General features: G+C 34.6%; 2 protein-coding genes across 2 annotated transcripts; both read left to right on the top strand.

Annotated features, from left to right (window-relative positions):
- The first annotated feature begins 8,255 nt into the window (after window positions 1-8,255).
- On the top strand, window positions 8,256-9,453 carry LOC108224615 (protein EXORDIUM-like 2). The gene has a single exon (XM_017399289.2). It carries the CDS (start codon window positions 8,320-8,322, stop codon window positions 9,235-9,237), a length of 918 nt encoding a protein of 305 aa, XP_017254778.1. The 5' UTR covers window positions 8,256-8,319; the 3' UTR covers window positions 9,238-9,453.
- Window positions 9,454-24,679: 15,226 nt separating this feature from the next.
- LOC108224384 (protein EXORDIUM-like 2) lies at window positions 24,680-25,858 on the top strand. The gene has a single exon (XM_017398974.2). It carries the CDS (start codon window positions 24,711-24,713, stop codon window positions 25,644-25,646), a length of 936 nt encoding a protein of 311 aa, XP_017254463.1. The 5' UTR covers window positions 24,680-24,710; the 3' UTR covers window positions 25,647-25,858.
- Window positions 25,859-26,077: the final 219 nt, after the last annotated feature.

The following is a 26,077-nucleotide window of genomic DNA, read 5'->3' as shown; positions in this document are numbered from 1 at the left end:
CGTGAGTTTACCAAATGATCTGAACAAGAGACGTGGTTCAGATTGGTGTCATTCAGGTGTTGACAAATGAGGGCTTAGTTGGAGGATCGAGCAACGTTGTATGTGTAATAAGACTATAGGAGCGAGATTTGTTACAAAAAGGCCCAAGAATTCGGACCTTAATAAATTCAAATGAAAGGCGAATTTCATGTTATATGCTTCTTGGACTCGGGATAAATTTGGTGTTTATCTGGGGGCCCGTGTAGTTTATTAATTTTATAGTAGTACACATATTTAGTGCGGGCTATAGATTAGGATTTGGGCCTCTATTTCCTCACTTTATCTTTGCACTTTGTATACCGTGAACAAAAAACCGATTAACCCGCCAAACCGACCCAAACCGTCCCTTATTTCGGCCGATCAAACCGAACCGTTCGAAACCGCAAAATAATTGGGTTTGAATTTTATAAACCCGATTAGATTGGGTTGGGTAAGGGTTTATAAATTATTAACCCCCACCCAACCCGACCTAACCCGTTTAGATTAGTCTAATTCAATATTAAATTTATAGCAGTCCAAACGTAACTCAACTCATAAACTTTTAACCTAAATCACATATCTAAAAAGCCTAATTATCCACAATTATCAGTCATGCTGAAAATTTTAGAGTTATATGAGCCATACCTAATGACAGAGTAACAAGTTAAACTTTTAATACAAGAAGCAGTGCTACTACTTTGCTAGATACCTGGACTAACTTCTGTAATACCAGCACATTCAATAACCAAGTAGTATGTATTCTCTTTTTTTTGAACAGCAGCATTATATTAAAATTTAAAGCAAACAAACCTCCCCTTATAGTAGGAAGACATAAGAGAAACACATGCATGCAGAACAGACTAGGACAGAAGCTTAAACACCCTGAGACATGACTCCTAAAGCTAAATGAAGAACTGAAAGGAAACTGGCAACTAGAAATACTCAAGCACAAGCAGCTGAAAACACTTAAACACGAGTAACTAGAAACGGAGGGACATAAACAACGCAACCAACCCTTATAATTTTGTGTTGTTCGAGTTTTTAGTTTGACCGGATAAAACCCGATAAATCCGACCCTACCCAACCCAACCCGACGTATGAATAATAGGGTTGGGTTGGAAATATTTTTAAGGGTTAACGGGTTCGAATTTTTATAAACCGACTATATTGAGTTGGGTTGAATTTTTACCGCCAACCCGGCCAACCCGACCCGTGTTCACCCCTACCGGTTTGGGTATTGATTGACAATTGTGCTTGCTTGTTAAGTTGTTGGAGACAGCCACGCGTTTACATCCTGTTATTACTTCCTCCATTTCATCGATGTTTAACTTCCTCAACTTTAATATTTGACAAATTTAAGGTAATGTAGTATAGACATTCGAGGCGGGTAACAATAAAAATACTACTCCCTCCGTCTCGAATTATAGATCCTTTTTGGAAAAAAAATTTGTCTTAAAATGCTTGTCCCTCCCTTCTCTCAATACAAATTTATCTCTATATTAATTATGATTTTTTTGAAACTCGATATTTTTTTCATTTCCCAATACACTAAATCTCTCTATGTATTGTGATTTTTTTGAAACTCAACTCTATTCTCCCCTGTCAATGTACTAATCAATGACAAATGAGATAAAATTATATCTAATCAACTATTTTCTTATTATGCTTGTTTTTTTCAAAAGGACCTATAAATTGAGACGGAGGGAATATCCTCCGTTTTGTCTCGGTTATTTATGTAAGTTTGATACAGGATATTTGACACATATCTTTAAATTTTTATAAAATATATTTATATAACTTTTAAAAAAATCCAGAATAAAAATTCAATACTTGAGTTTTTATAGAAACAAAAATTTAGAAATTAAATTATAAAATTATAATTTATAATAATATTAGTACATGTCTTAAATAATATAAATACTTTACATAATTAACGGATTTTTTAATTTGTTCCCGACACCTAATGTATTGTGATCAGGGGTAATGCTATAGACCCCAAATTTTTTCCCAAAATTTGTTACCAAATGACGTGGCTAACAAGTGGCGAAATTTGATTGGGTGATTGATGAATCTGCAGGGGGCTCATTATTATGGGAATGAATGCAACCAATGAGATTTTGCCACGTCATTTGGGAAAAAATTTTGGGATAAATATTTGGAGTCCCTAGCATTTTCCTTGTGATCAGATGTGTATAAAAACAAACTTAATTAGCACACCCACTTGATTGATTAATAATTGTGTTGGTTTCCTCTCACAATCTGCGGACACGGGCTTCTTCAATCCTCATATATGTCATAGTATTAGGGAAGCCTATCTTGATTCCCTCTGTGCTACTTAGGGGTGAACATAAACCCGTTCAACCCGTTAACCCAACCCAAACCAACCCTTTTTTAGGTCGATTAACCCGACCCGTTCAAAACCGAAAAATAAATGGGTTAATTTTTAAAAAACCCGATAAAATTGGGTTGGGTCAGAGTTTTACAGATTTTAACCCTAGCTAACCCAACCCAACCCGATTATATATATGTGTGTGTGTATAATATTTACATATCTATCTTACATTCTTAAGTTTATCCCGATCAATCTTTAACCTAAATTTGATTTATCTAGGGTGTGTCTATACATTTACAATAATAATATGAATAATTTTAAATATCTCGATAACTATAAAATGTAAATGATGACTTTTGGAATTTGAACATGGTTAATGATCTGTTAATGAACTGATGTACAACTTATAAATAAGAATCCGTAACTGAGGGTGTATACAACAATTTCTTATTATTTCAACATTGTTCAAATGTTTCACTAATGTAATAGGCTTCTCTCTTCAATTAAAAACTTACGCATCGACTAATATTAGTGAATGATTCATAGAAACTGAGTAACTATAAATATATGTATGCCGACTGTTACTAGCTATCGACGTGCGAGTGAGTATATTTTTTTTTTCTATCCCGATGAATGAGTAAATTTTTATTAATTATTATTTTCGCAAGTTTAACCCAAACCAATCCGACCCAAACCGAATTATTTGGGTTGGGTTATATAAATTTTTTCCGGTTAATGGGTTAAGTTTTTATTAACCCGCACTAATTGGGTTGGGTCTTTTTTTCTAAAAACCCGCCCAACCCAACCCATGTTCACCCCTAGTGCTACTAATACGCATGGTTGGAGTTAGTAGCATCAATTAGTACTGTATAATTATTGATATTTGAGAGCGATCAGATAATGGAATATTTTATTTCCTAAAATCATGTCATTTTAGCTAAGCTCTATCATTTAATTACTTTAAGGGGCCGTTTGGTTGGGGGTAGTTAAGAAAGGGAAAGGGAAACATGAAGGCTGATTCCCTTAGTTGGTGTTTGTTTTGTAAAAAGTATCATTCTTTTTCCCTCTTTTCAGTTTTGGGTTTACCCAATATCCTCCAAACTCCATTCCCCACCCCCCACTAGGTATTTCCTTTCCCTTTGATTATTTTTTTCATTTTCATTTATAATTTATTTCCTAATTCATTAAAATTATAACTAATATTTAAAATATATTAAAAAAATAAAAATAAATTTTAATTTAGTATTTATATATAAAACATAATTTTGATATAATTTATAAGTCAAGGTATTTAAAACATTAATGACATTTTTAAATAATAAATTGTATAAAAATTTGAAAAATATAAATAAATTATATTATTATAAACATAAATATATTTGAGTCTTTTGATATTATTTAATCTCTGAAAAATCAAATATAAAGATAATCATATAATTTTTCATTCCGTTTCCGGATCAAAATCAAACAGGTAATACAATTCAGTACCAATCCTTTCCTTTCTGTTCCTTTCCCTTTCTGAATTCCTTTCCGTTTCCATCAGTCAAACCAAACGGCCCCTAATTTGAGATAAATAATGTCAACTCTAGTCGGCACAATTAATTTGGCCAGCCTAATAATGTTCGGATGATGTCAGGGATCCCAAAATTTGTCTCAAAATTCTTTTCTCAAATGCGTGACGAATTTATGACAGATTTAAGTTGGATGATTTATATGTATACATAGGGGTGTACATGATTTGGTAAAACCGATCAAACCAATCCGAACCGATCACTTTTTGACCGAACCAACCCGAATTTTTTGAACCCGATATGTATTTGGTTTAAAAAAATATAAACCCGATTTAATTGGGTTGGTTACGGGTTTGAGTTTTTTTTGGCCGAACCAAACCAACCCGAATAAAAAATAAAATATTTTAAATATTATATATATGCATAGCCCAGCACCTCAAATATATTTTTTTATAAGCAAAATTTATTTATTAAAACCATCTCTTAGAAGAAAGTAACTACATCAACGACCAAACAACATAGGAGCCATTACTATAACCTATTAGTTTATTACACAGACTCTGCATACTACTACCAGAACAACCTAAGACACATACTAAAACATCCAAGGGGACATCCAAAAGTAAAATTTCTTAACCTGTATATATCAGAAAATTTATTATGAAATATATAAATTATTAGCCGTACATGTTTCAGTTTTATCTAGTAGTCTGATATGATTATACTAGTATGCATAGGAGAGTTGAGCATCTGTTCAATTTTTTTATATATATATATATTAGTAAACCGACTAACCGATCTAAACTAATCCAAACCGAAACACTACAAATTGGTTTGGTTTTAGGTTTTACACGGTTCGGGTTGGTTTGAAATTTTGATAACCCGATTTAATTGGGTTGAATTGTTAAATTCCGGTAAACCGGCCAACCCGAACCGTGTACACCCTTATGTATGCAGGAGGTCTCATTAGTTTGAGTGTAACCAATCACGCATTGCCACATAGATTTGGGGGAAATTTTTGGAGTACTCAGCATTTTTCAATGTTTTGAATTGTTCACAAAAGTTATATAGAAAATGGAAGTTAGGAGGAGAACTCAAATTCATGCATCAGCCTCCCCATTATGGAGTTAAGACTCCGTTTGAAATTAGATATCCATTTTCAAAAAATTACATTATTCAAAAAAGTGAATATTCACAAATTAACTATATTAAATGACCATAATATGTAGAATGAGATTAATTAAGAAATATAATAAGAGATATGTGAATTAGAAATGATTTTGAAAATATAATTTTACATTAAAAGTCGAAATGGACAACCAAATTTTTTTTTAAAAATGAACATATAAACTGAAACAGGAAAAATAACCAATAAGAATAAATTAAGTGAAGTGCACAACAAAATTAAAAAAGGTTTCTAACCACATCAGCTAACAACTACTCTATCCTAATAACCTGCATTATGGATCGGACTAGGAGGCAGGGCTGGCTGCAGGATGGGCTATGAGCCTATGACATGTGAGCCTCCGATTCAATGCATTGCATGATCCATCTTTTAGTATTATTTATTCTGATTATATTAGTGGGATAATCTTAATGAGATTGACGATAGTGACAAGACATCGGAAAATAAAAGAAAGGTAGACGGATTATTAATTACATAGGAATCAGGATATGATTAGTGAACATCCGTACCTAATTTATATGTCCTCCCCCTGCAAAGTGACAAGACAGGTTTCTAAAAACCTACTTCCTCCGTCCCGGTGAGTAGTATACATATGGGGAGGGGCACGGAGGTTAAAAAAAAGTGTAATTTAGTAATGAAAAATAAGAAAAGTGGGTGAAGTGGTGGGAATCATTAATATTTAATGGGTAAAATGAGTGTAGTGAGAGTAAAATTGTGGGACCTACTAATATTTAATGTATAAAGTGGGTGTAGTGGAAGAAGGTAGTGGGTGTAGTTAAGTTTTTATATTATAAAAACTTACTATTTTTGGTATGTATACAATTGGTGGGACGTCCCAAAAAGGAAACTGTATATAATCGAATGGACGGAGGGAGTACTAGTCCTACAATTCACCCCTGCACGTTAGGCCAGCTACTGTTGCTATACTTGATTCACCACTCCGTCTAATTTTCACTACCTACCTGATCGGCTCAACCAGTGAACCTGTATAATTCAAGTTCATACAGGACTACTCCCTCGTCACAGATATGGAGTTAATAGAGGAAGTATTAATTAAACTAATTAGGCGAAGATTTAAATAAAGCAAACATATGAATTTCCGCAGTTGTAACACATTATAAGACTGGAATTTGTGGAAGTAGTGTTAAACTATGTTATCTACAAACAAGAAAAGTTCAGCAGAGACCAACAATTATTAGCAGTTCACTTGTAACAAATTACTATTGCTTAACATCTCTGATGGTGGTGACCCACTGACCCCTAATTATTTAGAGCTTACTTACCCTTTGACAAATAAGGGAGAAATGAACTGTACTTGTATAACTGCACTACTGTCTACTGATATGCTCACATGAGCGAGGATGTATAGAACCATTTTTTTTAAGGGAGCTTCGTATACGCAAGAGTAGTTCAATTTTATGAGACATGAATTAAAATGTAAACAATAATTTATTGCTGAAGACCCACAAATAGAACTATGGATTTAAGTCACTTTTTAAATCAGAGTTGGAAATACATGCATGCTTTCATGACAGGGACCGGAACTGCTCATATAATTTCAGATTGCATTATTGTTTGAAGCCATAACCAGAGGTTTATGATGTTAATAGCACTATCACATCGATGGAAACTGAAGTGACAAGTCACGTAAGACGTGATTAACTTAGATTAATATTTTTAAGATCTAATTAACAACATACATAGGATGTTGGGTTTTTACGGGTAACATTTAAAAGATAAGAAAGTAACAGGTGCGGGACTAAACTTGTTCCTATTACAAACAATGGACTCTCGTAAGAGAAGCAGAGAAGTGTTCACTAGTGGAGGAAGTACCAGTTTCGTGGTCAAAAGCGAGATCATTTCCACGTCAGATCACATACTTCCTGATTCTTCATTTAAAATTTGCAAAAAAATTTATGATCATGTTCATTTAGATGGAACACAGGGGGGTGAAATATATTTTAAACGGATTTTCTATGGTGTGCCCAAGGGCACACAATAGTCTCTAACTCCAATAAAAATAACTCATTTTGATTGGTGGATGAACAATAAATGATAATGGCCTCCCTGCATTCACATCAACTCCACCAATCAAAACAAGCCATTTTTACAGAATTTAGTGTTTAATGTGTGCCCTTGGGCACACATTAGAAAGACCGTATTTTAAATAGGAGGTTATGAGGGGAAAAATCTATAATTTTTATTTTTTCAATCATTAATTTTAACTAAAATCTAACCTACATATTTGAAAGAGAAGTGGACATATTTCCTTCCAAAGTGTATATTATAAAAAATTTAAACTTATTCCATTATTCATATTTAATCATTATTTTTTTATTCTTTTCTCGATCCAAGTAAACACAACCTAATAATATTTTATCGAATACCCTTAATCGACAGCGGAAAGGCGTGCTGGGGGCCAGAAACGTGTAAAACGCTAGACCTCAATCTCTACATAAATAAGGTGATTGTCAAATTATCGAGATTACGACTTCTGGGGCTTCTTAAGATTTTTCCTAAAACTAGAAATTGATCAAATAATTGTTGCGATTCAAAAATCTTATAGGGTGGTAGTTTTACCAAAATTCAGAATATTGGCGGTCTTTGAATGCAGCAGCCAAAATAGAACTCGGCAGAAGTGGCCATTTGATGAAGAAAATCATCCAGTCACCGAGTATTTAACTACACCCAGTAAACTGGGGTCTCCCCTTCTCAGCTGGGTCAACACAATTCACTTAAACAAATGTTTTGCAAGTCACAAAGACATCTTGCAAAACATTTGATTATTGAAAAAACAGGTTGAAAGTCAGGACTCAGGAGTGATACATGACTTGGGTGACCGACTGACCATAGCACACTTGCTTTCTGATTTTAAATGCTTATCTGTTAATAATGCTATTTAAAAAAATGATATTCCGAAAGTGAACACGAACTTAATGATGCTGCAAACAAATGCTGTACCTGCAATCCATACGAATACTGTACTTTCATTGCAGCTGTTTGTTTTATTACATGTATGTCCTCCAACTCCAAGCCAGAATCATTTGTAGTTGCGCCTATAATCAGCGAACACGCCGACGTTGTTCCAAACCATGCAGACCATCCACATCATCAGCCAAAAGCCTCGTTCCAACCTGGCATCCTCTGGACTCCATCTCATGCCTATTAAGTCATCAATAACAAACAAAACTCCCCCTTCTATAAATACACCCTCCATATCTCACTCATTCACACCCAAAAACATCAAATATTTCTCCTCCACTACCCTCAACATGGCCTCTATTTACACTTTTGCCATCCTCCTCATTTTCCTCGTCGCCACTGCTAAACCCACCTCAGCTTCTTCTCGAAAACTCACAGCTCTAGTCCAAGAACAACCACTCACTCTCAAATACCATAACGGCGCACTTCTCAAAGGAAAAATAGCAATTAATCTCGTGTGGTACGGCACCTTCACTCCTACTCAACGCTCCATCATCGTCGACTATCTCACCTCTCTCAGCTCCGTCCACCGTTCTCCTCCACCCTCCGCCGCCTCATGGTGGAGAACCACCGAGAATTACCACGGCGGCGCCTCCACCGTCGTTGTCGGAACGCAAACTCTCGACGAGAAATACTCTCTCGGGAAGTCCTTGAAAACGCAACATCTCATACTATTAGCTTCTAAAGCCAATACGTTACGCTCTGTCAACGTGGTCTTGACGGCGAAAGACGTGGCCGTTGAGGGGTTCTGCATGAGCCGGTGCGGTACCCACGGTTCGACCCGAATGAAAACCGGGTCGACCCGACTTGCTTACGCTTGGGTGGGTAACTCGGAGACCCAGTGCCCGGGTCAGTGTGCATGGCCGTTTCACCAACCGATATATGGGCCTCAAACTCCGCCGTTAGTTGCACCAAACGGCGACGTCGGAGTTGACGGAATGATTATTAATTTGGCGACGGTTTTGGCGGGAACCGTGACGAACCCGTATAATAACGGGTATTTTCAGGGTCCGGCCACGGCTCCGTTGGAAGCGGTGTCTGCGTGTACGGGGGTGTTCGGGTCGGGTGCGTACCCGGGTTACCCGGGAAAAGTGCTGGTGGATAAGAGTAGCGGGGCGAGCTATAATGTGCATGGGGTGAACGGGAGGAGATTTTTGGTTCCGGCAATGTGGGACCCAAAAACATCTACCTGTAGAACTATGGTTTGATTTTGGTCAGATGTGGACATCATCCGTACGTATATGCTGTAATAGTAGATTCTTATACAGTGTGTGGATAAGTAAGCATGTTTCCCTTGGGGAAATAACTAGTGTTGCGGGTTTTTTAAGTATTGTCTTTTAGTGTGATTTGCAAATTTCGCTCCTTTGAAAATAGTAGAAATTGTAAAGCTACTCTTTGCTAATTATAGATTATAAATTATATTCCCCTGCTTCATCAAATATAAATTATTAGCCTTTTTTCGATCTAATAAAATGAATTTATATTTACTAACTCTTTTCTTGTAATTGAAATTAAATTCAATATTTTCTTAAACAACATGTACTTTCGTTGTTCTATAACATAACAATACTTCCTATTATCTTTGTCTAGATAGGTACGTGGGGTGGAAGTTTTATTCGAACATTTATACAAAATCATTTTCGATTTTTTTTCTTTGTAAAGGTTCTAGCTCTTTAAATCTTCCGTACATTATCCGGTTCAATCAGAACAAGGTTGTTAGGGTGACGTGTTCTTGTCGAGGCAGAGGGTGTTTATAATTATATACTAACTGGCGTAAAAGCCCGTGCGAGGCACGGGCCCGTCATTCATAAATTATTTTCTACATAGTATATTTTGATTAATAGTTCAAATTTTGAATTTTTTTAATAAAATATTAATTTTATTGAATTTTTAGATATATTTTTTACAATAAACTAATAATATCCATGATAACTGATTCAACATAACTGACAAATTTCCATATAGCTTGACACTGTAAAAATTGCATATGAAAGAGGTTTATATTGCAATTTTTCAGCGTGTTTTTCGATTAAACATAATAAAATGTGTTTATAAACAATAAAAATTATAAGCGCGTTTGAGTGAATCATATAAGCAAACCCATGAAATAGCAGGATAATGAAAATTAATTTAATATGTTCATGTGCTACGATCATTAAAAAGAGATAAGTTCGAATACTCATAATAAGAGGTGACCATATAGTTTGTTTTTTTTTCCAAGAGGCAACCATATAGTTAAGATAAACATAATACTTGTTGATACTTATTATTTTTCCCTCCCTTTTTCTTTCCTACCCCCTCTTTTTCAAGTAAATCACTATATATTTATATATCTTACTCATCAGCGTGTTTTACTAATTATCAATTAATTATCAGTTAGTGATATCAGTCGGTGGTATTAGGGATTATAAATACGAGATTCAAATTCGTATCAATAATACAATCAATCAAGCTTAACATACTCAAGCATCCGCACTTAAGTAATACTCAAGTCTACATCTTGAACACAAATGATAGAGAAAATATGATCATTTATATATAGTCATCTTAAATATATCTAAATCAGAATACTTTTCTAAAATACCTAACTCCAATTCCGAAATCTCTAATTCAGATCAGGATACGATTATTATTCATATATATTTAATACCATCCAAGTCCATGCTATTATTATAATGAGTAGATACCTAACACGTCGATAAACTGTTGAATACCCTGTTGTTACCTTATGATCGGAGTTTATCGATATCTAATGGACTTTTTTTTATTTTATATATATATATGTGTGTGTGTATATATATATATATATATATATATATATATATATATATATATATATATGATTATTTGTTTAATAGTTAATTGTTGGAATATGTTAACTAAAATTCGATTAATTTGATCGGTAACTCGATTTTGAGTTTAACTGAGATAAAGCTCAACATAACTCGAGTCAAAAACTTCTTTTCTCCGTTAGAAATTTTGTTATTTGAGTTTCTATTGGCACTCCCTCTTTGAGATGTGTTTTTCGAGATTTTAATTTGAGAGGAGTCCTCTCGTTGTAAATTCTCTTTTCTTGGTATAAAATTTTACAAGGGGTAGCCCATGTTTACCAAAAAAATAAATAAATCAGGGCAATTTGGATTATACATTAAATTGAAAAATAAAGAACAAGTTAAAAACGGAAAAAATCTCACATGATAACATAATTATCTAACATTTGTAAATTTTTATATAATATTATAACATAAACTATAAATTATAATATATATATATATATATATATATATATATATATATATATACACATATATATATATATATACATATATATATACATATATACATATATATATACATATATATATATATATATATATCTATATATATATACATGATTTTTTTTTGAAATCAAACCCAGAGATTGCATTAATTCAAAAGATCAAATGAAAGAGCCTCCAACAAACACGTAGGAGGAGACGTGTAAATATTTTGGATATTAGCTAAACAAGGGATTCTAGCCATTTCATGTGCTACCCTGTTAGCATTTCTCCGAATAAACTGGATAGAAATATTAGGTGAATTCCTCAGCATCTGCTTGCACTCTGCTAGAATTTCTCCCACCTCCAGATGGTTCCTTTTATCACCCTTTATAGCACTTACTGATAGCAAAGAATCTGACTCCAGCAGCACTTCTACCTCATTAAGCTGGTGACCTTGAATCCACGACAGAGCCTCCCTGATCCCCATAGTTTCAGCCTCAAATACTGATTCTACTCCTGGCAAACATATGTTCTTGCCGCTTAGAAACGCTCCATGGTAATCCCGCATAACCATCCCTATACTGAAAGTCGAAGCACCAGGATATATCGAGGCATCAACATTAACTTTCACTACTCCAGGAGCAGGTTTTTGCCATTTATTTACCCTTGTATCTTCTTTTTTACTTGACGATGGCTGAATCTGGTCTCGGTTTCTAGCTTCAACCCATTCTGAGTGCATTTTAAAACTGTGGTCCATAGCAAATTTAGGCGGAACTGCTTGATCACTCCAAACTTTTTTATTCCTCCAGTGCTAAATAGTCCACAACACGATGCAAATTTTAGTTACCTCATCAGAAGTTCCAGTACTAATTTTCTTCAACAACCACTCATGAGCTTCCTCTACCTCACTCCAGTCATACCTCAGTTGCGCATAATCCCAACACTCTACAGCAAAAGGACAATCAAAAAACAAATGTGACATATGCTCAATGTCCAGCAAACACATCGGACAAGTTATTGGAATTCTGATTCTTTTTGAACTTAAGCGCTTTCGAACAGGCACTACATTACGACAGAAACGCCAGATAAACACCTTAACCTTGTGTGGAACTCTCAAATGCCATACCTTCTTCCATCCAACACTCTGAGGAATATCTGAAACGCCAAACTTCATGTCGTACCAGTATCGATAGCCTGCTTTCGCACTATAAGTCCCATTAGTAGAGCCCGTCCATGCTACTCTATCATTTATGTCGCGTTGAGGGATAGGAACTGCCAGAATTGCTTCTGCGTCATGATGAAGAAAGCTTTCTCTAACTAGAGGTATATGTTACAGATAGTGGTCAAGAGTGCAGCAACACAGCAAGTTCAACTGGGCAGCTGCACACAGGAACAAAACAAGAGCAAGTGGTGGCAAAGACAGTTACATCTTAGCTGGCATTCTGTTACAAATAGCACGAGCTACATCACTGTATATAGAATCGTGTAGATAGTTCTAGAATCAGACTGATGTATATATAAGTAGGATGGTGGTGTATTCAAACTCTCAAGCTCTACTTTTACATAGCATCAATATAATGTCTTCTTCTTTGAGCTTAGTTCTCTGATTGCTTTAATGGAGCAACTGTGTTTTGTGATAGTATATTCCATCTCTTTTGATGAGGAAGAAAAAAGTCTGACACAACTTCATTCCTATGATCATAAAGAGGATCCTGTTCAACCACAAACTTATTTTTCTTACGCAACCAAGGGTCTTTGGTAGCTACAATATCATTCCCATTACCAAGGATCCATCTGAAGCCATCTTTGAGTTCTTCTTTAGCTGTGAATATGCCTGTCCAGATGAAACTAGAATTATGACCTTTACCTGCTTTCAACACATGAGAATTCGGAAAATACTTTGCCTTGAACACTCGAGAGACAAGAGTATTTGGCTTTTGCATAAAGTTCCAAATGTGTTTTCCCAATAGCGCAATATTAAAGCCATATAGGTTTTTGAAGCCCATTCCACCTTTACTTTTAGACACACTCATTTTATTCCAAGCGAGCCAATTCAATCTCTTCTGCGAATTCGCCCCTCCAGACCTCCAGAAATAGTTGTTAAACATCTGTTCAAGTTCCTGGCTAAGCAACCTGGGAATTAAAAAACATGATTTAATATCTAAAATCATTTTATAAATATATCCATTTTTTAAATAAGTAATTTTCAACTAATATGAGTACTCGTTACTCAATAGGCTTATCAAGTCAAATTGAAATTCAAATTTTAGAACATCAGTTAGCTGTTAATTGACCTGCCACTTGAGTGTTGAGGTTTTATTGAACACCGTCACCAATCATATTCTTTAGATCACAAGATATATACCAAAAGCAAAAAATTTTGTACTCCGGCTCTTTAACACAAGACGTAACAAATCTACTATTTGTTACGAAATGTACTGTGCATAATTAATGTAAAACTCTAAATTAATAAATATGATTGTAATATTATACACACACACACACACACACACACGTGTGTGTATGAGATTAAAAACAAGATTAGTCAACATAATCACTCTATTAAAAATATAAAAACTAATTAATTATAATATTAGAACCAACACTAAGTTAAATCGAAATTAATTTGATATATCCGCACATGTAAAAAAATTATATTTTTTTTGATAAATGAGAATCAAGAGATCTTAATTTAATAGTTATGATCGTAGAGTTTACATGAGAGTGAGTTTAAATATATCAAGTTCAATTCACATATTTCTTTTTTTTTAATGAGCGGTCATAAATAAGTGACAACTGTAATTAAATGGATATTTATTATGTAAATGTATTAATTACTAATACTTAATATTTCAAGTATAATAAATGGATCATATTTTGGTAATTTTGTAATTACAATTAACATAGGGGTATAGTGGATATTTCACAGCTATATTATTTGCTCTTTTTGCCCTTGGTTGCCATTTAATATATAGAAGTAGATTATGAGAAAATATTACTCGTTCGTTTTTAAGTTATACATATATAATCGAGTTTGTAAAAATAACTTGAATGATAGAATTTAATGTATGTGGTAAGCTGCAATTTTGCTCAGTGTTGGAATGGTTTTATGACAAAAGTTGGCCTAAAATTTGCTCTCTTCAGGGGTTTATATAATAAAAGTGGGCAGGAAGATTAAGCTAATAAGTAAAAAATATAATTTATCAAAGAAAAGTAAAAAAATTAAATATTGATACTCCCTCCGTCCCCTTTTACATGTCTTCTTTGAAAAAAAAATTTGTCCCAAATTACTTGTCCACTTCTCTTTTCAAAGCAACTTTTTGTGTGTTTTTTCAAAAAGTAACAACTTCCAATGTTTGACTAGCATATATATACACACAACTCTATCTAATTCATTACATTTATTAGGGATATGTATGAAAACAAGATATCCAACTAACGTTTTCTTAAGATGCGTTATTTTTTCAAAAGAGACAAGTAAAAGGGGACGGAGGGAGTATATACCTGGAGCAGAGTCATATATATAAATTTGAGATATTTGGAATTCGGAATAAATAATTGGTTAGCTATGTGGCCATGTTTTGAGATAATAGCACATTCAATATTTAATGTGTTCCATTTTCAAGATACCAGTATCTTAAATGATTTATAGAATAAATAAAATATTTTAATTTCCTGTTCTAATACTCATCTCTACTTTTGTACATTGATGGAAGAATTAGGTAACCCAAAAAATGTTCACGAATTTTTTTTCCCCATGGCAATATATGATTGATTACTTTCAGACTAATACTAATGGAATCCTTTGTACGCACATCAATCACTAAATTAAAACTAGACACATGTCATCCGTGTCATTTGATGAAACGTTTTGGGAACAAATTTTGGGTTACGTATATTATGTCAATTATAAAAATAATTAAAAAATTATTATTGAAACTTCTATATCAAAATATTGTAATAATTCATTATAAGACTATGTGAGCGTTTGGCAAACACTTATAAGTCCAGCTTATTGATTATAAGTTATGAGAACTTATTTGTATCGTTTGTGTAATATGTCAATAAGCACTTATAAAAAGTTAGGAATGCTAACTTTTGTTTCAGGGCTTCTACTTATTTCCCAAACACTTTAATCACTTATAAGTCTTATCTTGCTTCTAACTTCTACTCCACCTATTTATTTTAAGCAAGAAGCACTTATTTTAAGTTCACCCAAACGGCCCCTATATAATATCAATTTTTCTAGATGTGTGTATTGACACATACCATCTACTACCAAATTTTATAAATTTAGCTTATTATGATATCTCTTACTTCTTAATAAAAGTGTGACACCTTAATTACATATATAAAAATTACATCACAATAAATAAATAAATACATAAAATTACACACTTAACATATAAAAAACTGATTTTATATAACACTACCCTCTTAAATTTTTACGAGGGGATATGTACTTGCTCTCACGGATTACTGAATTGGAGAGAGTTGATAACATCGGAGTTGCTCTCAGAAATGTGAATGAAATAATGAAGGCAGGCCAAGCAATGACGACAGTTGATCACAGGTCAAGTTTCTAGCAGCTATAGCCTATATGAAACAACGACACCTCTTCCTGATTGGCTATGGCTATCATTCCTGCTATATCAGCTTGCTTTTTGACTAGGCGCGGAAAACAAGTTTATGATCCAGTAGCCAGTAGGTAGTACTACTTGTTTTCGGAATTAAATAATGGAAGCAAACATTATTTATATGTGTGAACTTGACCCAGTCCAAGAAAACAATCGGGTTTCCGGTGAATCTACCTTTAAGTAATTTCACAAGTCCAATATTACGCAACTCGAATGGTTCCCAAATTTTTAAAGAAGTGTTATTTTCGCCTTTCGGAGTCATATGTGTGGCATATGGAATTGTTAGGGAGAGTACAATCAGAGTTGAGCATGTAAATAAAAATTATAGTATTGAAATATGGCGTAGAAGTAGCAATGTAGCATACTCGTAAAAAGATTCTGAGATATGAGTGTTATACAATCTGTGCAAAAAATCAAACAGTGTTTGTCTGTGCAAAACGTAGGAGACAGAATAGAAACGAAGGATATATGTAAGAGAATCCGAGTCCAGTCCGCAACTGTCTCCTTAAAGCGTATTTCGCCCTCACCGTATGTGATGAACGATCGCCTCCCAGGATAAAACGGATTGACGATGCGAGAAGCACCTTCGACGAACCAGAACAAGGACTGAAACTATCACCGACGCGGCTAGGGTTTTGTGGACGCGAGAGGCTGTGTGTGTACCGTGAATGCAAACCCTAAACTATTATGAATATATATAGGCAATGCAAGACTTGTGCGCTACGCTTTATAATTAATTAAAACGCGTTAATTAATTCACACGGTTATAAATTAAATCCGAAATCAAATCGAATTAATTTAAAACCAAACAATTAATCCGAAATCAAATCGGAATTAATTTCTGTCAATTTAATTGAGCCCAAGCCCAGTGGAAAATTAAATTCAGCAAAACTAGTCCGTAATTCTTCGGGCCCAGATTTTGCTGCATTCGTGTCCGCAGGTCGCACACGCGGAAAAGCCCGAGGCTTGCGAAGCCACGAAACTCCCCTCGAAATCCCACAATTTGCACCCCCCCCTGCGCGCACGTAGGTGGTGGAGCATAACACACTAACACAAGTTAAACACTACAAGAGTGTTCTACTATATAAACCCATTAAAGGCCCATATTCTTTTCTATGTGGGATACTAGCTTTCTTTTCCAATTTTCCACTACCAAGGAAGCAACTTTGGATCATCACAACTCATCCATTCCTTAGTCGTTTTTAGTGAATAAACATGCATTGGAAAGCTCTCTCGGAGGAGAACATAATCCAAGCATAACCCGCCACGAGCACTTAGCCGAGCCTCACTCAAATTGGTGCTCAAAATGACAAACTTCCAACAATGAGTGGGTAGAGCAGAAAACCTAGTCACGGAGATGGGCAGGCATCAGCTGTTGATATCAAACAAATGACAAGTACAGAGACTCTTGGGACTCTATTATTGGCTGTGTACACTTTGATTTTTCTTGTCGAGAGAGACAGATGCATCTGCTGGTTCCTAGCCTTGCGTTTATCATCACTATGAATTATTTTTATGCATTTTGCGACGGAAGTACACAAGAGTCAAGACCAGTTGATATTTATGGATTGTAGTTCGAATGAATAGTTGTAAATAACTGCAACGGAACTACACAAAATCGGTTGATATTTATGGATCATAATTCGAATGAATAGTTGTAAATGATTGCAAGATTATTCGAAATTCCATGCCAAGCAGATTAAGGGTCCTAAAATTTACTTAAATACTTCCTCCATCTCAAATTAGATGACCTTTTTAAAAAAAAAACTATCCCAAAATAGTTGAGTCTCTCTTTTCAATATATTTTTGCTGAGTTTTGAAATGTAAAAAATTGAATGGAATATCTCTAAAATAAAAGTGTAAGAAAATAGTTGAGACGAAGGAGTAGTATAAAGTTTTTTAAGACGGATTGAGTAATAAATGTAACAATAACTTAAAAAATTTTAATCAAAAACATGAAAACAATGCTATCAGTATTAATTATGGGCGAGTAAATTATGTGTGAGTGGAAGGCGTGTAACAACTAACAAGTCACCAAATCATACTCAGTATATACGGAGTAGCACTGTAGCAGGTTAGCAGCTACTAGTAGCTACTAGCTATATTGCTGAATGGGACTTCCTCTGCATATGATTATTATTAAAATCACACTCTTATATAAAATGGTCCAGGCTCCAGCTAGCGTACATTGTACATAGCTTGAACGAGTTGGGAATAAAATTTATGTGGGATTCGAAATATAAAAGAGTAGGGCACCGATGCTAAAACTATACGCCTCAAAAGTCTATTTTTATTTCTTACATTAAAGAGGCATCGAAATAAAACAAATGAGTGGTGCCATCCAGGGGTAGCCTCACCTCGCTTTCACCATTATTGATACAGTGTGTGATCATTCGTGTGGAAATGGACAAGTTCATGCCGTGGTTTTTAGTTGACCATAACCTTATAATTATTCTTGGTACCTATTCGCTTCAATAAACCTCCACACCAACCCATTCCCTACCGAATGATTGGGAACCAATTATACAACAATGTATAGGGTGTGTTAGTTCCGCGTGACCAAACTCAATTTGAACTCATCCTTGTTGAAAAGGGCCTAATTTTTTTTTTTTTGACGAAATAAAGGGCCTAATTTAAGTCTTCTTATCTTTAATAAATGAGTTAATTACAGTTTGTAACTCCTAGGATTGCTCCAAACGCACTTAAGATCCTGAACTATCAAACGTGACATAATGCACCCTGAACTTTACATTCCCGTGCAAGTTGTAACCCACAGTCACTATTCCGTCCAAATATGCCGTTAACTTTAACTGTTTGAGAGTTAACAGTGTGTATATTAGTTTCTAACAGCTACTTTAGCCCCTGTGACTCCTCAAAGTTTATGTATTATATTTTGAAATTATTTTTGAACACACATTTCGATGTAAATAATATTAAAATAATTTTTTAAATATACATTTATTTTAAAATTTTAAAATAAGTTACATCATTTATGTAAAAATAATAATAAATTTTCAGATTCTAAATCTAGATACATATTTTAAAACTTATTTTAAATTTTTTTGCATTGTTGTGTGTGTTCAGAAATAATTTCAAAATATAATACATAATTTTTGAGAGGTCACAAGAGGTAAAGTAGCTGTTAGAAACTAATATACACACTGTTACCTCTCAAACAGTTAAAGTTAACGGCATATTTGGACGGAATAATGACTATGGGTTACAACTTGCACAGGAAGGTAAAGTTCAGGGTGCATTATGTCACGTTTGATAGTTCAGGATCTTAAGTGCGTTTGGAGCAATACTAAGGGTTACAAACTGTAATTAACTCCTAATAAATCAATGTCTGAACCATTCTTGTTGGTAATTTTGGTTTTTGCTGTCGAAGAAGATAAAATACCTTTACCTTGGTGTGTAGACGATAAAACTATACACGGTTGGGATTAGATGGTTTTGGGCAGTGTTCTAAAAATCCCCGATTTAAACGATAAATCCCCGATTAATCCCCTGCAAGGTCGGTCACCGATCCGATTTTTGAAATCCGATTAATCCTTATATATATTTCATAATCGAAGTATATGTGATAAATTATTAAAATTAAAATAATATATTATTTTAAATATGAATAATTATAGAGTTTATAAATATAGTAAATATATTAGTTACTAAATAGCTAATATAATAATAACCAAATATTAAATAAAATTTAAAAATTAAAATAAACCCGATTTTAATTCCGATTAATCCTTCCGATTAATCCCCGGTTTCCGATTAATCCTTGAATCGGTAGCTCAACCGATTAGGTCCGATTCCCGATTTCTGTAACACTGGTTTTGGGAAGTTTGTCTATCTAATTCAATTATTTTGGATTTTTAGAAAGCCTATCAAAAGTAGTTTTATTACTTCTTCCGTCTCTCATTTTTTTACAATTTTTTTCCCTGCTCAACACACATTTTAAGGCTCTTATCAAACATATAGTTCCGTAATTTTTTTTTTGAGCTTTTTTTTGTGTATAAAAATTTAAAAATCAAATGTTTATTTAAAAAAACTAAAAAATAAGTCACAGAACTATGTTTTCTAAGAATATTATAATGCGTGCCAAACTCTCGTCCCAAAGTAAATTACCAGAGTGACAGAGAGAGTATGTATTAAAAAGAAGGTAGTTTAATTTTATCTTTTCAATCCTTTTTTTTTTTTTTGAGGAAATTATCTTTTCAATCTTGAAAGCAAATGAATGAAACTCATTTCACATCATTATATTATTTTACAATTTTTTTTTTTTTACGTTGAATCCACGGCCACTACCTTTTGGGTGTGTAAACCCAAAAATCTCATTCTTTTATTTTACTATATTAAAGATTTGAAGATGATGTGTAAATATCTCTCATGTATGATATATGATGGCTTTGCATAATTTAGCATTGCATATTGCATTTGCAGAATTGCAGCCCACTCTGTAGCTGTGTCATCTATAACAGCAAAAATAGATGACTAAAGCTGGGCATCTCTCTGATTTGAAAGACTCCTCTCTCAATCAGTTCACTAAAAATGGTTTGACAGAAAATTAATTTATTTCATCTTTAACTGGCACGCCATAAATCGGTTGAAATTTAATGGAAGAAGCGACTAGTGAGTAACAAGAAAGCAACGAAAATAAAGAGGGAAAATTTGTAGTATTACAATTTACAATCTCTCTAAACTTGTATCAATAATTTCTCTAATTTTTTTAGTTAGGTTTTGACTTGTAACCAATCAGAAAATACAGCAGGGCAAGTGATAATTAACCAGGAAAAGAATGACGTAATAAAAAATGAGCAGAGAAATACTCCCTCCGTCCCACCCAATTCTTTACATTGGGTTTGGGCACGGAGGTTAAGAAATATGTATAAAGTAGTAGAAAAGAGAAAGAAAAGTGGGTGAAGTGGCGGGCGGGACCCACTGATTTTTAATACTATATAAAAGAGAGATAGTGGAGTAAAAGTAGTGTGAAAAGGAAGAAAAAGTGGGAAAGTGGTGGGACCCTTTAACTATTTTACGAAAGTTTTGTAATGTAAAGAAATGGGTGGGACAGCCAAATAAGGAAACTGTAAAGAATCTGGTGGGACGGAGGGAGTATACGGATAAACAGGATAAAAATTAATTGGGCGTGGTTAACTTTTACTCTTCCACAGTCTCTGCAGCACTGTCTATCTTCTGGCTTCTGCTACGCACTTTGAATCGCACTCGTCGTCTTTTGGTTTCTTGAATCTTGTGGATGGGTAATTTACTTGACCTTCTATACTTTTACCCCACGTTTTTATCCAGCAGTAATTTGACGGGACTCACTTGAATCTCAGGCGTATGCGTATCTGTTGCTGCATAGAATTATTTGTCTTGTCCTATCCCATAGAGTATATTTGAAGGACGTTTTTTTTTTTTAAATATCTGGTTTTAGACTAGAAAACATGCCATGGGGTGATTATCGGATAGGCGAGTTCGACTTCGAAAATACCTGTATTTAATTCATAATAATCGGGAAAATCGAGTTTGTGTTCTAAAGTATTAGAATTTTATAGATAATAAACGATCCAAACTCGATGAGTTAATTATATATTCTGCTAAGCTCAGATCGAATTTTAAATAACTAGGCTCATATGGTTTACGAGTTTAATCAAGTTTTTGTTCATTATTTTATAAACTATTACATTTAAATAAAATTTATATATTAAATTGGGTCGAATTTGTGTTGAAAATATCAATTTCAAGTTCTTTTCAGATTTGTTGAAATTTTGACGAACAGGATTTCGAGCATAAAAATAATAACCATTTCTTATATATATAAAAAAAAATCTTAAAATTTAGCGAACAACATCCCTTCTTTTTTCCCCTTACACATAAACATATCTCACTAAAGAAGATCCACGTCACCGTCCACAAATATTAAAGCCCATAAACCTTCCCCATGCACACCTAAAAGCCAAAAATCAGCTTCCCAGCCTGGCCAACACCAACCCCATCGAACTAGCTCCTTTCACGTGTCCCTATAAGATGCTGACTCCTCAGGCCTCTTCCTGTACACGCTTCAGCTGTAGACTCAATAAATTACTCCCTCCGTCCCAATAGGTTATATACATTTAGGGGTGATCGCGGTCCGGTTTGGTTCGGATCGGAGGTAGAACCGGAACCAAACCATATATTAGCGGTTTTTTAAAATCTCAAACCAACCCGTGACCGGCAAAATATTTAACCCGGACCAAGCGGTGCGGTTTTTGACGGTTCGATTAAGCGGATTGATCGGTTTGTGACTAAGGCTTATAATCGAAGATGAGGATTAATCATGAATAATACTAGAAAATAAAGGATCATTTTGTCTCCATTTACATAATTTCACATAGTTAAATTATAATACAAACTTTAGTCTAATAAAATGTATAAACCTGAATTGAAGTCGTGGATTACTGAATTGATATGACGATATGACTTGTAGTTGGTATCGATAAGGTAAGTAACTAAACAACAACCCAGAGTATAAACTAAAAAATTAATATATTTATATAAAATTAATATTTCGTATATATATAATATTAAATATTTATATTGCATAATATGCGGTTCGGTTTAATATAAAACCGAAACCAGCCCACAAACCACGGTTTTTTAAATTAGTCGAACCGAAACCGTAAACCTAATCTCGGTTTCAGTTTGGATCGGATTAATATCGGATTGGTTTATGCGGATTTTATGGTTTAAACCAGACCGTGGTTTGGATTTTGTATATGGTGTGGACACGGAGACCAAGAAAAAGTGTAAAAAATGAGTAAAGTTAGATGAAAAGTGGGTAAGAGCATCTCCAAGAGACTCTTCATTTAGGCTCCTAACTTGAGATTTGAGGAGGAAGAGGAAAAATGTTGCTCCAAGAGACTCTTAAATCACTAAGAGCCTCTTATTTCTCTCTCCTCTCTCCTCAAAGTTAAGAGCCACCACATTGCTCCTAACTTATTTTTTCACAATAAAAAAATCATTCCCTCCAATTCACCTCCATCTTTCCATTTCTTTTGTTATAGTGGAGCCCAATATATGAATAAAATATGAAATAGAGAAGAGATGTAGAGAGTATTGTTGGAGTTTACACTCTTAACTTTGTCCTAAATCACTAAGAGCCACATTTTTATATTATATTTAGAGCATCTCCAAGAGCCTCCTTGTTGGCTCATAAATATAATATAAAAAAGGTGGCTCTTGGCAATTTAGGACAAAATTAAACGTGTAAACTCCAACAATACTCTCTACATTTCTTCTCTATTTCATATTTTATTCATATATTGAGCTTCACTATAACAAAAAAGATAGAGGTGAATTTGAAGAAAGGATTTTTTTATTGCGAAAAAATAAGTTAGGAGCAATATGGTGGCTCTTAACTTTGAGGAGAGAGGAGAGAGAAACAAGAGGCTCTTAGTGATTTAAGAGCCACTTAAGAGTCTCTTGGAACAACATTTTTCTTCTCCCTCCTCAAATCTTAAGTTAGGAGCCTAAATGAAGAGGTTCTTAGAGCAACTCCAATGGACTCTCTAAACAAACTCCTAAGTCCAAATTTTAGGAGCAAATCAAAATCTAGTGCTCCAATGGGCTCCTAGATACTCTTTAAAAATTTAGGAGCCTACTCTCTCTCATTTCTTTTAAAGATCATTTAGTAGCTCTTAAGTCAATATAATATTATTTTCATTCCAATTTTCTCTCTCTTTTAGTTAACTTTTTTCTCCCATTTATATAAAATAAATATAAAATATGAGTTAGGAGCTAACATAAAGAGTAGTATTGGAGTTCTCACGTTTTCCAATGTATTAACTTACTAAGAGCCACATTTTATATTATTTTTTAAGAAATGATTTAGGAGTACCGTTGGAGATGCTCTAAATGAAGAGCCTTTTGCAGATGCTCTTAGGAGTCAACAAAGAGAATATTGGAGATGCTCTAAAGTGGCGGGAACAATTTATATTCAGTTATAGATTTGTGATAATGGAGGAGAGTAGTGGATGTAATAGTGTTTATATTATTATAAAATGAAGATAGTGGAGGAAAATAATTGGTGTAACAGTGTTTTACATTATTAAAAGTTGCTATTTTAGTAACGTATAGAAATGATGGGACATCCCAAAGAGGAAACTGTATAGAAATGACTGTGACAGAGTAGTAATCAACACTTCTTGACTCATCCAAACTTAGATTTGTGAAGGTGTTGGATTTGGATCGTATTTAAATAAATTTATTTATTTTAATTGAATGATTTAGATCGGATTGAATTGTAAGTCTGGGATATTTTTTGATCAATCCATATCCAACTCAGATTTCGATTATTGGATCGGAGTATCCAACTTATTAGGAAAAGAAATCCAATATAATATATATGCGGGGGGCTTCATATTCTGTGGCCATTTTAAAAAAAAAAATAAAAAATTACTTATTACTTAAAACGAAAAAATTGATATAAGTGAAGAATTACAGTGTTAAAGTGATTGGATGTTGTGACTTACAAATTTTTTATGTGGATAATTTTATTTATGTTTATTATTTACTTGATTGTTAATAATTTTAATTTATAAATTAATACTTTTCAAAATAAAAATCAACTTAGTCTTGAGCAAAATTTTAGTACAATACATAATTCTAAAAAATAATATTATTACAATATATAGAATAAACGTCCCACATTTCTGAAAAAAAAAAAGAGTTAAACGTCCCATATAGTTCACTACTTCACTCTATAAAAGCGACCACACTTCACTCTCTTCCTTGTACCAAACACAAATGGCTTCTTCAGCCTTCTCTCCACTCCTACTCATCATCCTCTTCATCACCTTTTCACCCGACCCCACCTCAGCTTCCTCAAGGAAGCTCACAGCTCTAGTACAAGAACAGCCCCTCAAAATGAAATACCACAATGGCGCTCTTCTCAAAGGAAACATAACAATCAATCTCATTTGGTACGGCACCTTTACTCCAGCTCAACGCTCCATCATCGTCGACTATCTCAGCTCTCTCAACTCCGGCCACTCCACTCCCTCCCCCTCCGCCGCCTCGTGGTGGAGAACCACCGAGAATTACCACGGCGGCGCATCCACCGTCGTCGTCGGAATACAAACTCTCGACGAGAAATACTCTCTGGGGAAGTCTTTGAAGACTTCGCATCTCATACTTCTGGCTTCTAAAGCTAATAAGCTGAACTCTATTAACGTTGTTTTGACGGCGAAGGATGTGGCTGTGGACGGGTTTTGCATGAACCGGTGCGGTACCCACGGGTCGACCCGGGTGAAAACCGGGTCGGGTTTAAAGTCGACCCGGTTCGCTTACGCATGGGTGGGCAACTCGGAGAGCTTGTGCCCGGGTCAGTGTGCATGGCCTTTTCATCAGCCTATGTATGGGCCCCAAACTCCGCCGTTAGTTTCGCCCAACGGCGACGTCGGAGTCGACGGAATGATTATCAATCTCGGCACGGTTTTGGCGGGAACCGTGACGAACCCGTTTAACAACGGGTATTTTCAGGGTCCGGTAACGGCGCCTTTGGAGGCTGTCTCGGCCTGTACGGGTGTGTTCGGGTCAGGCGCTTATCCGGGTAACCCGGGAAACGTGTTGGTGGATAAGAGCAGTGGGGCGAGCTATAATGCGCATGGGGAGAAGGGACGGAAGTTCCTGCTTCCGGCCATGTGGGACCCAAAGGCCTCGAAATGCGCGACCCTTGTCTGATGACGAAACGACGTCGTAGGAGGATAGGAATAAGAAGGTCACGTGCCTTGTGTGCATAATGTGTATATTTTGTTTGTATGCGTATTATTGTGTCATTGTGTGTGTAGATAAGAATGAGGTTTTGTCGTGCAAATGTGTGGTAGTGTACCTTCACGTACAATCCGTAGTCTCTAGTGCTTTGCGGAGAATATATTCGTGTCTCTATTATTGAAGCCCTTGGAACAAAAATTAATACGAAAGTTTAAAATAAATAATAAAAGGCCCTTGAAATGCCTATAAAAGATATATAAAAGTAAAAATTAGTTAAGTTAAAAAGATGTGTTCCATTACTTGAGCGATGAATTCAAAAGGAGGAGAAAAGAAGCTAGTGATACTGATGCCTGCTGCAGTGGATTCTTTCTTATCGGCACTTATACTTTATCTTATTTTAT

The sequence above is a fragment of the Daucus carota genome, chromosome 6 (genome assembly GCF_001625215.2).
Source record: "Daucus carota subsp. sativus chromosome 6, DH1 v3.0, whole genome shotgun sequence".
NCBI classification, from domain to species: Eukaryota; Viridiplantae; Streptophyta; class Magnoliopsida; order Apiales; family Apiaceae; genus Daucus; species Daucus carota.
This window is presented reverse-complemented; position numbering and strand designations above follow the sequence as displayed.